The sequence below is a fragment of the Rhinichthys klamathensis genome, unplaced genomic scaffold (assembly GCF_029890125.1).
Source record: "Rhinichthys klamathensis goyatoka isolate OS25496 unplaced genomic scaffold, OSU_Roscu_1.1 h1tg000329l_1, whole genome shotgun sequence".
Taxonomy (NCBI): domain Eukaryota; kingdom Metazoa; phylum Chordata; class Actinopteri; order Cypriniformes; family Leuciscidae; genus Rhinichthys; species Rhinichthys klamathensis.
The window spans coordinates 1,498,363-1,513,168 of NW_026606844.1; the positions used below are offsets into that span (position 1 = coordinate 1,498,363).

Below are 14,806 nucleotides of genomic sequence, written 5' to 3' on the forward strand. Positions count from 1 at the left end.
TTGTATACGGTCCACCAAGGCAGCACCAGAGAATGTCTAATATGGGGAGAACTCCCACTCACATTAAACTTCCGGGGTCTGAACTGGTTGCAGTTCCACTCTAGGTCCATATGAGGGCGCTCACAGGCGGAGTGCAGAATGAATGGAGGTCAATGGAGCAATACCCCTAAAAATCCACTTTTCTCAGGATATAATTTTTTGTCTAGTAATTTGAATGTTGTATTCGAAAGAAGATGCAACAAAATTACGCATTACTGGGTGTTCGATTTTTTAGAGTCACTTATTTGCTTTAAAAAGTATTTTTAAATGTCAATGACGTCATACACATCGTACGACCAGAAACCTGCTTTACGGCAATCCTTCATTTAATGGTGCTTTCGCGCATAAACAGACGAGAGAAGCCGCGAAATTTAAAGATACTACTGTTATTGTGTCACGAAATGTAGTTTTAATAGTTTTTCAGTCGACAATGTAGTTGTTTAAAGCTCAAATCTGTGGTATATTTATAAAGATAGCGCCTATTTAAAAGTTTGATCTGACGTTTTCGGAGTTGTGAGGATCAGTCTTTCACCGGGTCTCAGCGCTCTGCACCCCGCCTGGAACAGCCTTTCCTCGGCTAGTGCGTCTGACGTGTGCCGCTGGCTCTGATGTCTCTAGTAGTGGTTAAACGAGGTATAATTCGTCTTGTGAATATCTAACGGGCGATCTTTGGTATCATTAATCGTATCATTTGTTCCCTGGCAAATCGTTTTGGCTGAGGGCAAAGTGAAGTTTCATAACTTTATATTTGGGCTATTTTAACGTTGTATCCTGCTGTGTCTGAATGGTTTACTTTATTTCTTGTCTTGTATAACTTATTATACCTTTTAGGATACTTATACTGTTATAATGTCTCTTACTGATCAATAAAACTGAAATTTAACAAAAATAGACAGGGTTGTGTCATTTTATTTTATATAGCCTATATTTTATATAGCCTTTTCATTACTATTTTATTTGCTGTATACTGTTTGTTTATTTTATTGACTAAACTATTTACTATTACTCACTGTATCTTATATTTACTATTTGCACTGCATTGTAGTTGTACCATATCGTATTACCATAGATAAAGGATCCATCAGTTATCTTTGTTATTGCTAAAATCGGGTCAATCACAGAAAATGCCTTTTCCACAATAAGAACACAATCGCAGCAACGTTCCAAAGCGGCCAATAGGGCGTCTATGTATGTATTATGTTTATGCTTTTGCGCTTTGCACTTTCTTTTCTCTCGAGGCATCAGCTACACATCTGACATGGGAAAATATCTTTTTTTACAGTCTATGGTATATAGAGAGTTCAGTCCGCCTATGGCCTTAACATTGGTCCCGCTTCGGATGCCACGATGCCATCAAGCGGTGTCTCTGGTCGTAATCAGTCCTTCACTGACCAATCATCATCCATTAGCAAAATGCTAGCGTGTTATGGGCAACAACAACTCAACCTGTAAGAAATCGAAAGGACATAAGCACTCGTTCATTCAACTTTCGACCTATAACCCATGTTGAACTTGCAGAACCTACATTCAAATCTGAGATTTCTCAATGACAATCGGGTAAAAGAGACAAATTTAGCCGTCTAGCCCCATTGACTCCCATTCATTTTGCACTCGGACGATCGCCCCCAGTGGAACTCTGGTGGAACTACAACCAAAATTCGGTACAATTGGACTTAATAGGGAGTGGCCAGGCTTTCCGTAGACAGGCTTTGGCAGCACTTTACGTGTTGTGTCCACACCCCCCATGGAAGAGAGGGGTGGGGTGAGCAGTTGCTCATTATCATTTAAAGAGACATGCACCGAAACGGGTCACTGTGAACAGAGCTGTTTTTAAAGAGGTAGAAAGGGTGTTTTACACAACCATTGAGGAATTTTAACCAAAGTATGTTACAAACTTTACATGAAGACCCTAAAGAATCATACCACCTTGTGGAAAATGGGCATCTGATGACCCCTTTAAGAAAGCGTGGATGAACAGAAGTTTCCGGTCAGATCGCGTCAGTAAGACTGTTCATTTGTTCGCTTCTTTTTACTGCAGATTCAAAGTTCGCCGCAGGCTTTTCAGAGAGACTGAAAATTAAAGATAATGCAGTTCCGACTATATTAGAACCGACAGCAATTTTGCAACACACAAGTGTGAGTAAACATTGTTTTTACCATGTGTCACTATTGCTTTGTCTGTTACAGATCGTTTGATATTTGAGTATTTATACTGTAGCGCCGCAGTCAAACTGTGAATAGATGTGATATGCTGTTGTGATTGGCTGTTCTTTCCTTTGCTTCGTCATTTATGGGGTTAATGGGGGAGATTGCCGGATACGGAAGAAAGCACGTAGAAGATGCCGCTTTTGTTATTGTTTTGATCTAAGCCATTCGCTGTAATCCTGAATGAATAGCCTGATGAATAGCCTATAAGAATGACAGGGTGACTAGCAATGGCACATTCATTCATAATTCCATTTACACAAAACACTAAGTCATCCTTTGTCAATTATAAGTAACTGTGGTAACTCCAAGTACTTAAACTTTATTTGTCACAACCAAGACTTAAAGGAGAACTCCGGCGCAAAATGAACCTTTGGTCTAATTACACATTGTTACCTAGTCAACCGTTATCTGAGATTTGTTTTCATGATTATCGAATGTAAATAGTTTTATCTCTAAAAACAGTTTAGCCTATAAAGCTAGTATAACGCTAGTATATTGGGCACAGTGTAATGACAAATAAAAATCGCTTGTTAATACCACTAACAAGGCTCAAAATAGCCCCACACTAACACGGTAGCATAATGAGGGTCCCTACCTTCAAACCGAAGCATTGAGAACTTTGTCAGTGTCCAGACAGTTTAATAAAAAGATATTTTAAACATACAGTCAACTTCGCGTATACAGGCAGAAGCCATCTTTGAAATACAGTCTTTACCAGTCGATCTACGAACGTCGATCCAAGCCTGCTGTTCGCGCTCACCTTATCACAACTTATAGCTCGTTCACATTCTCACCAGCGCACTTGGATCGGCGTTCGTAGATCGACTGGTAAAGACTGTATTTCAAAGATGGCTTCTGCCTGTATACGCGAAGTTGACTGTCAGTGTCCAGACAGTTTAATAAGAAGATATTTTAAACATACAGTCAACTTCGCGTATACAGGCAGAAGCCATCTTTGAAATACAGTCTTTACCAGTCGATCTACGAACGCCGATCCAAGTGCGCTGGTGAGAATGTGAACGAGCTATAAGTTGTGATAAGGTGAGCGCGAACAGCAGGCTTGGATCGACGTTCGTAGATCGACTGGTAAAGACTGTATTTCAAAGATGGCTTCTGCCTGTATACGCGAAGTTGACTGTATGTTTAAAATATCTTCTTATTAAACTGTCTGGACACTGACAAAGTTCTCCATGCTTCGGTTTGAAGGTAGGGACCCTCATTATGCTACCGTGTTAGTGTGGGGCTATTTTGAGCCTTGTTAGTGGTATTAACAAGCGATTTTTATTTGTCATTACACTATGCCCAATATACTAGCGTTATACTAGCTTTATAGGCTAAACTGTTTTTAGAGATAAAACTATTTACATTCGATAATCATGAAAACAAATCTCAGATAACGGTTGACTAGGTAACAATGTGTAATTAGACCAAAGGTTCATTTGCGCCGGAGTTCTCCTTTAACCAAAACACAATACGCATAAATGTTTCACATCGTTGGCATACGTTTCAACAATATAACTAGATATTTTTCAACATAGGAAGTTTTCGAGATGTAATGGCAGGCCATTGAAAATTATTTTAAAATGTAAAACTGTTACCCAATCATAGCAGTGGGCATAAGTATTGGATGTGGCATGCCCATCAAAACAGTGTGTTTCAAAGAGAGGGTCAAAAAACAGGATAGAAAATAGCTTATTACTTCTAAATTATCATGTTTTTTTATGTCAAAATCCTGATAACATTATAAGTGGCCCTCAGAGAACATTATAAAAGAAAAGAAAAATGCATGACCTCTTCAAGTAAGTGGGTTTTGGCCGGAAAAAACCTGCTTCCTTCCTCACAAAAGATATTCAAAATTACATATTTTCAAAATCGACTAGTCAGTGGGCTGTCTGAATGACTAGTTGGACAGAAAGCCCTGTATAATTAGGCTGGTTTATGTCCAGCAGACACCATCAGATGTGCTTCTGTGGATAAATGGATGCTAAGTGCAGACATCAAATAGGTTGACAGATATTGAACAAATATAGGCAAAATAATAACTATAACATTTTATTAACTATAACTTTTATTAATTATAACCATAGTCCTCACAACAACATAAAACCTCAGAGACCATTCATAATAAAAATCTGCTCACACATTTGAAATCTGACAGTAATTTTCTTGAAATGTACTGTTGAGTACAAAAAAAAACCCTGCTTTGATGGCTGTAGAGGTGGTGGTTTAATGGGTATGAATTTAGCAACTTCTTGGAGAGGGTTAAATGACTGTCAGCATGCTAAAAGCCTGTATGAGAGGTTATGCGTCTAAATTCAACCCCCGTAGAGATCCATCACAAAAAAAAAAAAAACACATCTCAATTTCCTATTTTGGCATATTCATTTAAATTGAAAGTGTGTCATGAGGCATGTCACCGCTAATCAAATTGTACACATCTTCTGCCCCCCACCATAGACATACATCACCTTATATTGTGCAACAGAGCACCAATATATCCACACGCAGAAAGTTCTGATTTACACGCATGCCTTCTCATTTTCATCATATAGTCGACAGGGGACGAATATAAATCTGTTTGAAGAAAGTGGATAACAGGATGCCAGGCAAAATGTCTGCATGGTTAGTCAGATTTTTTTATCTGATTTCAGTGTGAGGAAAAATTCATGCATGGGCAGAAAGGACCACATCAGAACTGATTTAACTCAGTGCCAGGGGTGGGTAGAAGGCACTGACTTAATTAGGCTCTGTGGTTTATCAAGCTCAAGGGTTTCTCCTCCTCACATACTTTCTGAAGCAGACTAAACAGGAGAAAATGGGCCGTTGCAACTGTTGTCGTCTGGATAACAGATTAAATACAATCAAGTGGAGGTGGCTTTATCATGCTACTTGTGGTTTACACAACCTTGTTCTTGTATTGTCTCCAGCAAAAACTAAAAAACATTAAAAATGACACAACCTGGTCTTCCACTTCTATCTCTACAACCACAAAACAGCAGTTTGCTGAGAGTGTGTTTTTGTAAGCATGAGATATATTTATTCTATCCAAATTCTACTTCTGAGCTGGAAAATTATAACGTTCACATTCCCACTATATCATCTACTAGCTCTCTATTAATTACACTCACATATGTCTAAATGGGGACTTTTAATTCTGTAATAAATTGTCTAATAATTGTTTATTAATTCATTTAATTTATTATTATTAATCAACTTCAAATTTAAAGATGTTTTCTTTTGGGGATAGGCTTCAGTTAAGACCCTGATATACTCACACAGCAAGTTCTTTTTCGTTCTGCGGTTAGGGGTAAAAAGAAGTTACATAGGAGCGATATACTGTTAGCAAACATCCCGAAGCCGCCCACACTGATAAGAGCGGAGTTGATGAATAAATATGTGCTGCACGCTTTCCTCTCAATAACAAAATAAACACACAACAAAAATCAGAGAACAGCAAGCATTTTTTTTTTAAATAAAGCAAAAGAATCTGATCATTGCATTGGGATATGTTTGTACAACTTCAAGTGTCGAGGTGTCCATGAGCAAGACACCTAACCCCGGCTGCTCCCGACGAGCTGGATGGCGCCTTGCATGGCTGACACCGCCGTCGGTGTATGAATGGGTGAATGTGAGGCAATATGTAAAGCGCTTTGGTGGCCATTGGGTCTGTGAAAGTGCTATATAAATGCAGTCCATTTACCATTTACTATAAAGCAGCTCTCCAGTGTGTTCATGTTTTCACTCGAGGACGTCCGACCTCAACAGTCTGAACAGAAGAAATGAACCGGAGAAGATTTCCAAATCAAAGATTTCAATCAATCAAGGGAGGAGATTCAGCGCACACCTACATCCTACGTAATCGCCACGAACCGTGGTCGTACAAAGGTGTTACCTAGCAAGAGGGAACTTTTCCAAAAAGTTCGTTTTGGCAAGCTGTTTGGCCTAATTTTGTTCGAAATAACGTCACATCAGGTCATTCTTCAATTACGCTTGAAGTATATCAGGGCTTTTATAATAGTTATAATCTGAAAAGTGCTGTTCATTCCGTGTTGTAAGGTTGAAAGAACATCAGATACTTTGATCTCCTGAGATACAGACAATACGGACACATACAGGCATCTTTCGCCACACCCAACAGAGTGAAGATGTGGAAAAGCTTCTTTCCCTCTTGTCCTTCCTTCAACATTGGTTCCTTCTCCTCCACGTTCTTTCCTTTACCCATTCTTCCCTTTACTCTGTTCACTCAGAATGATTATATGAAAAATATAGTGGTGTCAATTCAATTGAATTAACAGTCATGTTCGGTATCATTTGAAATGTCTCAGTGTCACTGGTACAATGGTCTCATGTCCAGAGAAATAGACCAAAAGGTAATACAAGTTAGAGAGTTTTGAGATGTTTTGCTTACTGTGGAGGGTGTGCCATTTCCCAGGGTCTTCCATGCAAATTACCTTCTGTCAAAAAGGTGTAAACTACCCAGAGCGAAGTGCTGTGGCGGTCTGCTCTATGCCAAAGCGTTTTGCTCAATCACTCATGGCCTGAGCAAACGCTCCACTCATGCACCGCTCACGCTCACCGGGAAAACGATATTCGCTCAAATCCCGTTCATTAAATTTCTCTGTACTACGGTATACGTCTTTTTGTTTGTAACGCTTGCATAAATGTCTCAGTTACAGTAACAGCTCTCATCAGTGTGGCTGCGGGATGTTTGTTAACAGTAGCGGCGAGAAGGTATTTCAAACTTCTTTTTATCCATCAGCAAACGATAAAGAACTTCGCTGTTAGTATATCACAAAATGAATCTTTGCAAACTCAATTCCTTCACACTTCCTTTCAATTTCTTCTCCTTCTTCGTTCTTAATTTTGATGCTTACTGTTCATTTAGGCTAAGTATAAGGTTCACAACTTCATTAAAACAATATTTGAACTCCATAACCTTAGACGTATTGCTTATTTCACATTTTCTCGAACCAGCATATCACAAAGAGCATTCTGGTTTGAGTGAGCGGCCCTGGGCGGACTGAGCGAGCGGAGTGGAATCTTCAGACAGGAAATATTACTCCAGTCCACTCACATGCTCTGACCCAGGTCTGGGATCTTGATTAATGCAAATTTCAATTGTTAGTTCATGCCTCCATTTGGAGGATGTTTTGTCTTGGTCAGGGTATTTAAATGTTGCAAACGATTCTGTAGCCAGATTATAATGCAGAGTTGTCTTCTATACACTCAGCATTATGTATCTTTCAGATGTAAGATATGCACCTTTACTCTTTTTTTCTGAGCATTTGATGTTTTGTATTGTATTGTATTATTTTGTATTGCCAGACAAAAATACTATTGAGGTACTAGCAAGCATGGGGCGGCATTACTTTATAGTACTGGCCATAACCTCCGATTATGGAACTACTATTTAATTAAATGGCAAGCATGGGCAGCCTAAACCCCCTGTGGTGAAAAATCAGGTTTTTAAATGTTGTTTATATGTCTATGTGGTGTTTTAAATATACTTTAAGACAAACAATGTTCAAATTCATAAATAAACACAATTTCTGAGTATTTTCTCCTTAAAACTGCAGTGAAAAAAAGACAGGACTCAAAAATGCGGTTTGAAATTGACGCCGATTCTGACATCAATCAGAATCGCCGAAACCAATCACGTCAATGTGAGGGCGGTCTTTAGCATATCATGCTGTGAAGCTGACTTAAATAGAGCAATCAATGTCTACATAAATGATAATATAAATGACAAATAATCAATTGGCATTCCAGCCTAAATTCAAGGTCATGATAAAATGTAATACAAGTTTAAATGGAATTTAATTACTTTCTGCACCGAAAAGACAGAACATGCAGGAAACCTTCAACCACACCATTGGACACCATCACTGGGCCAATTGGATGGACCTTACATGACTAAAATTGTTAAAAAATCCTTTTTGCTAACTGAAATAAAGCTTAAAATATTAATATTAGATAAAATAGAAATAGAAAAAACTAAGAAAAAATAGAAATGCTGCCTAAGGGATGTTAAGTTTAAGTATCTAGTTTACTAAAATTACTAAAACTGAAATTTAAAGTTAAATTAAAAAAATCAAAAAAGCACATAAAAAGTAAAAAATACAAAAATAAAAGCTAATTCAAAATATGAACAAATACTACATATTAGTATGTATATTTATTTACCATTTATTTTTTTACCAATAAGGAAGTCCTTAAAAGAACCCTAAGGAAGGTTTGTTCTTTGGGGCATACTTTCAAACACAAAATAAAGAAAATTATAGTCAACAGACAAAACCGAAAAAGAATGAAGGACAAACTCAACCCACCAACGGGAGATATCAGAGACAAAAACAATGCACCCAAAAGAGAATGGCTGCATGTGGGCATTGCTAAGAATATCAAATAAAAAGCACAAGACACATGTGGGACTCATAAAATCTTTTTTCTTGCTTCACAAGGTCATACGACAACATAATAAACTCTACACACTGTGGCATCTCAGGGCTGCCGGGAGCCTCTTTCGCCAGTGGTACAGCTGTCAATGAACCAATTACAATTCATCGGCCAATGGCAGAGAAAGATTTAACTTCCCATCCTGTCCCATATATATCCTAGTTTAAGGAATTGTTGTCACAAAACTCATTGGAGGAGCTTGTTTGTCCCTGATCTGAGGAATGAGTATAATGAAAATTCCTCATGATGGCCGTTTCTCATCCTCCTGCAAGAGAAGGAACCATGTAAGCCCAGAAAAGTAAGTGCTGTTTCTTCACCATTCCCAATGCTTCCAAGTGTGTTAAAAACACAAACAAATTCTGTGAAATCTTCAGAAAGGACAGTTTGGCACAAATGGCAAAGTCTAGAACTGCCAATCCAAGCATGCCGAGATTGCAAGTAGCTTGAGTGACATTTGCCAGCTGGCTCTCGATATCCTTCAGCTAAACTAGCACTGACAGGACTGAACCTGTCTGAAGAGGTAAAAATTAGTCACCACCAGTCAATTTACGGAAAAGCTGCTTGAAATTACAGGGTCGAGCTTAATTGGAGTTGGGTGTAATGTGTGTGCTCGCCTTCCAGAGCAATTCAATCAAGGAAATCTTCAGAAAAATCCTTGATTGTACCCGCCTTTCATTTTTTTCCATGCACAGACCAAGGTTGGTTCGCTCTCTCTGTCCTTGTGATATATGCTATTTCAGCACACACCAATGACCTGTTGAGTCTCATTTGGCCTCTGTTTCCCTGAGCCATTGAGATTCCGAGTCCAGCGCCTCTCCTCGAGCTGCATGACCAATGTGGCAGGTTATTGAGAAAAAGGTCGACAGCAAAGGTCATGCAAGACTAAAAAGCTGAAGATGAAAACGGCACCTTGGTGTATCTTTTATGAGGCGTTGGGTGGGTTGTAAATCACATGACTTGAAGGTTGTAGATTATTTTCCATATTTCAAGCCAAACTGTAATCCCTGTCCTGTATCCAAGATCAAGGACAAGTGTACATCCCAACAACATAATTTGCATGCAACCACTGTCCTGTACAAACATGGTGGCATGTGTACCGCATAGGCCTACAGTGACCTTACTGGTAAATAAATGAAAATGTAGGTAGTCTTACGGGTCTCCCAAGACTTATGGGTCTTTAAAGGGAGTTTACAAAAAATTCCCCATAACTACATTCGGAACACAAAAAAATGACATTCTGAAGAAGAATACAACAATACAATGAGAACTGTTTTTGTCCATATAATGAAAGTTAATAGAGTACAAATTTACAACATTGGTCCCCACTGACTTCCACTGTATGGAAGGAAAAAAAAAGAGAGGCATTTTTCGAAATATCTCATTTCTAATATTATGGAGAAAACTTCCATAAAGTAATCTGATTTTGTAAAGCACCTAACCTAAAGTACTAGGATATCGTTATAATTAAAACCTCCTAACACCTTGAAAGAAGCTGTACAAGACAGCCATTTCTCTTTTAGCCGGACTTCTCATGTTCTTTGTACAACATGCTTTGCAACAGTGTCGTGGTGATGACATGCCAAATCTGAAATATCTCATTCTGCTATAATGCGATCATCAATAATTTATCAGGGAAAGTCTTTAGCTGCAGTTGGAACCTCGACAAGCCCTCTTCAGATACAACTTTCTTAAATTCAGACTAAAAAAACAAAAACAAATATGTGGTGCTAAATGTCACAGATGTTTAACAAATGAAAAATTAATACAATAAAAATTAACATATTAATATATTAATTATTATTGTATTCTGTTACTGTTTTGTTAAACAAATGTGACACCATTTTTCTGTACAGAAGTACTGATGGCATTTAATTTATTATCATATTATATAGTATGTTAAAATGAACTAATGTATTTAATCATATCTCCTGACTGAGATTGAGAATATTCAGCACAGAATGAGATTACAGAGCCTGTTACACACATAACACGCTCTTGTGATCAAAAACAGCTGTTAGGTCTGCAAAAGAATAAAACAGAATCAAAAGGATTGAATGGTTTTTAACTTGACAAAGCCAAAAAAAAAAAAAACTAAAAAAAAAAAAACTGTTAAATATTCAGCATTTTGGTGCAAGATGCTAGAACAAATGATTATCTAACACTCATGATAGGTCTGTGTTCAATGATATGGAAATAAAAAACAATATATTGACCTCTAAAATGCTTTTTTAATGTTATTCTTATTTTTAATGTTATTCTTATTAATGCTTTGAATGTCATTTAATTATTTATTAGCAAATATTGATATCCACATTCACTAGTGATTTATTTAATTAAAATTACAACATCATGTAACAAATTTTATTATATACGATTCAATATACAATACCGGTCAAACGTTTACAAACATTACTATATTTTATGTTTTTGAAAGAAGTCTCTTATGCTCATCAAGCCTGCATTTATTTGATCAAAAAAAAAAAAAAAAAAAAAAAATATTGTGAAATATTATTACTCTTTAAAATAAAGGTTTCAGCTTTACCATCACAGTAATCTTTATTTCAAATTGTAATAATATATTCTGTATATTTTTTGATTAAATAAATGCAGGCTTGATGAGCATAAGCGACTTCTTTCAAAAACATTAAAAATAGTAGCCTAATGTTTCCAAACACTTAACCGGTACTGTAGGCGAATGACAGTCCTACTAAATGCACAAAAAGAAATGGAAAAAGAGAAACTTCAATGACAGCAACAGCAACATTCATTTGGATCCTTGATTGGAACCAGTCAATCCTCTCACCCCAGGAGCACCAGGATGTGCTGTCTTTGAAGAGCATTGATTTACCAGTAGGAGGGCCTGAACAATTGTCCACCCTTTCATCCTGCTGTGCAAATCAAGAGAGGCATCTCCACTATTTCATGTCTAGTTCTTCTCCTCTCCATGCGTCTGAAAGGACCTAGAGAGATCTATTCATTAAAATGTCCACTTTTACACTCAATCAACCATGTGAACCTTCTACCATAGTGAGGGTAACATTAACAAACTACTATTTCACTTTTAATTTCATCGATTGAAAAAAGGAGAAGGAAATATCAACAAAGAAAAGGAAAATTGCTAAAAAACCCAGATGTAACAGCACTTCTGAACCCTGGCTAAGGTCTAAACACAAGCATATTACAGCGTTCTATGCGTTCTAATGTATTCGCTTCCTCTCTGTCCTTTGTTCACTCTCCTGACCCAGAATGTCAGTGGCCTTTCTGCTTAAAACTCAAAAAAAGCTACACCAGAAAATGAATGCATTAACCGTGAAACCTATCGGCGGAAAGCAGAAACGGCTGACGCAATAAAAGAGAAAAATGTTACTTGCAGCAAGGATCATATAATGCTCAGCATTTCAGCTGTGAAGGCCCCTGTCAAAGTCCCTTAGAGTTAGACAAACTCTATGCAATGCTTATTGCAAGACAACGACACAGCCTGACAAGTTGAAGATTGGAACCAAATAAGAAACACGTATTGATTAAAATGCAGAGATTAAATTACCTCAGGGATGCACCAATAATAACCGATAATAAACAGCATGTTGTGGCAGATAACTGATAAATTGACTTTTTCTTTCTGTTTGCAACCCTTTCAACTCTAGAATATGGACATTACAATGTGATTTGAACAATGCTACTGCTTTTTAGCTTACTGACTTCTTGGTGGTATGTTTCATAATTTGCCTCAGACCGTTCCAGTAGAGCAAAGAACAATAGCAACACCAAATTCATAGACTGATCAAATATATTTGAACTTGAATGCAATGTAAGTCGCTTTGTATAACTAATGCATAAATGTAATTTTTGAAATATGTTAATAATCCAATCTGAAATCTGTAAAAACATCTTATAGGGAATTAAAAGTCATGAACAATAGAGCTGCACGATATATATATAAAAAAAATCAATATTGTGATATGGCTTACTGCCATTGTCAAATTGCACAGGCTGTGATTTAAAGTGCCCCTATTATGCTATTTTAAAGGTTCCTAATTTTGTTTTGAAGGTCTCCTACAACAGGTTTAAATGCATCAAAGGTAAAAAAAAAGTTACATTTTCTCATAATAAACATTGCACATCACCACATTTTTCAATGATTCTCAAACGAATCGTCCAATGATCCAGTCTGTCTAAACCCCTCCTTTCCGCACACACACGTACACAAAAAGTCTTTAGAGTAAAAAGTACTTTTTCGGCTCTTTTTCTATGCCGATGCACTCCCTAACAAAATCACTCCAATCATTTTAGAATTAATAATTTTCAAATGGAGTTATTCAATTTATGTGGTGAAACTTCTTGTATTTTTTCCATATCGCAGAAAAACACAATATTGCACTGTTCGTTTTTTTTTTTTTTCAATATTGTGCAACCCTAATTGGTGCAAAATGCAATTATTTATGTAAAAAACTACTATAATATTGACCAGCCAATTCAAAATCAAGCTTACAAAGAACATGAAAAAATCATCATGCATGCTCTGGAAAACCGATTATATATATATATATATATATATATATGCTTGGCTTTAATTGGTGCACTTTCAGCAGAAACAAATTATAGCTGTAGATTGCATTTATGGTGCTGGAGATACAAAACTTGTACAAAGGGTGATAGGTCTTGAGCCATGTATGAGAAGCAAACAAACAAAAGAACAGGAGATTACAGATCTGCCATTTAAAATCAAACTGCTGTCATATGCCGTTACACAAAAGTAAACATGCTTCAACCCTTACCTTTTCGTGACTCTCCACATCATCTCCTTTTGCAGTGATGAGGGGCACTGGAATAAAATCAAACACAAAACATCAGGCTATACAACAATGAGGGCTCCATCCTCAATCCATTTAACATGTTGGCAAAACTGCAACACATAGGCAAAAGGTCTAAAAGCCCATGACTTTCTAAAGTACATGTTAAGTGCTGCTTCTTTAAGATCTAGAAGACGGAGTTAAAAGCCAGCTGATTAGAAGAGAGTATGTTCCCCTTTAATCTGTACCAGCCTTTAGGGACTTCTGCACCACATGTATTTTGCAAAGTTTTTCATTAGAGCAGGAGAAGCCTCTCTCAAATTACATTTCCATTGATCCCGAGAAGAGAGTCGCTTTGAGAGGAGCCTCGAAATCGATATTGAGCGTCAAAACGGCAGGCAGATGGAGAGATGACTTTCCGTGCCAGTGAAATCATTGCGAGTGAGTTTCAGCTTCTGAGAATACCACAGGTTTCTGGCCATTAAGCTGTCCTTGGAACAGTTCATAATTGCTCCTTTTACTTATCCGCTTCTCAGGTGACATTATCAGAGCAGAACCATGAAAGTGTGCATTAAAACTCTAGATTAACTCATATGAGGGTTAAAGGGCATTTGCTTGTTGCTACTTCACAAGTCCATTTGCAACCTGTGAAATCTTCTTTTAAATAACTCTTTAATGAGGCTGATGTTTACACCTCTGGGCCAATAGTTGGTTTGAATTTTATTTTGCTTCTTTATCCCTGGCACTGTATGCTTGTAACTCAATTATTTATGGAGTCCAGTTCTCTGTAGATGCCCAAAAAAACTGTTGAGAAGCCTGCAGAAAAAATTCAAGCATATGAATTACGTTCTGAGTATTTCATAAACATACGAATGGTGGCAAGATCCAAAAGTAATAGGACGAAAATAAGTTTTGTTTCTTGGCCTAGTGTTATGCTGAATAAATGAAATATGCATAAATGAATGGCTCTATGCTAGAAATATCTGCTGGCTGCTTAAGTGAAAACATCTTTAAATTCATTAATGTAGACATCGATGAGAACTAACATCTGACACTTGCTAAAAAGATGATGACTGGAAAACATAGCCGTTAGAGAAAAGTGGAAAGAAATCTAGACATGGCAACATTAAAATTCCAAGTTGACTTTGAAATAAGGAAACATTGAGCAAAATCATAAATAAAGGGAACCAAAAGGTCAAGTGAGCTCATTAGACCTAAACAGTACTAGTGGCTCTGTGGATCTAATGAATACTGTTGCTGAAAAATATATATAAATAATTTTATATGTGTGCTTATTTGTCTTTTTATTTTTATTA

The 14,806-nt window shown here is 37.1% G+C and overlaps 1 protein-coding gene across 1 annotated transcript in view; it reads right to left on the minus strand.

Annotated features, from left to right (window-relative positions):
- b3glcta (beta 3-glucosyltransferase a) overlaps positions 1-14,806 on the minus strand; it is a 106,409-nt gene that overhangs the window by 76,965 nt on the left and 14,638 nt on the right. The window contains exon 2 of the mRNA XM_056271964.1: positions 13,476-13,522. Within this exon, the coding sequence (XP_056127939.1) occupies positions 13,476-13,522 (47 nt within the window). The remainder of the gene's footprint in view (positions 1-13,475; positions 13,523-14,806) is intronic.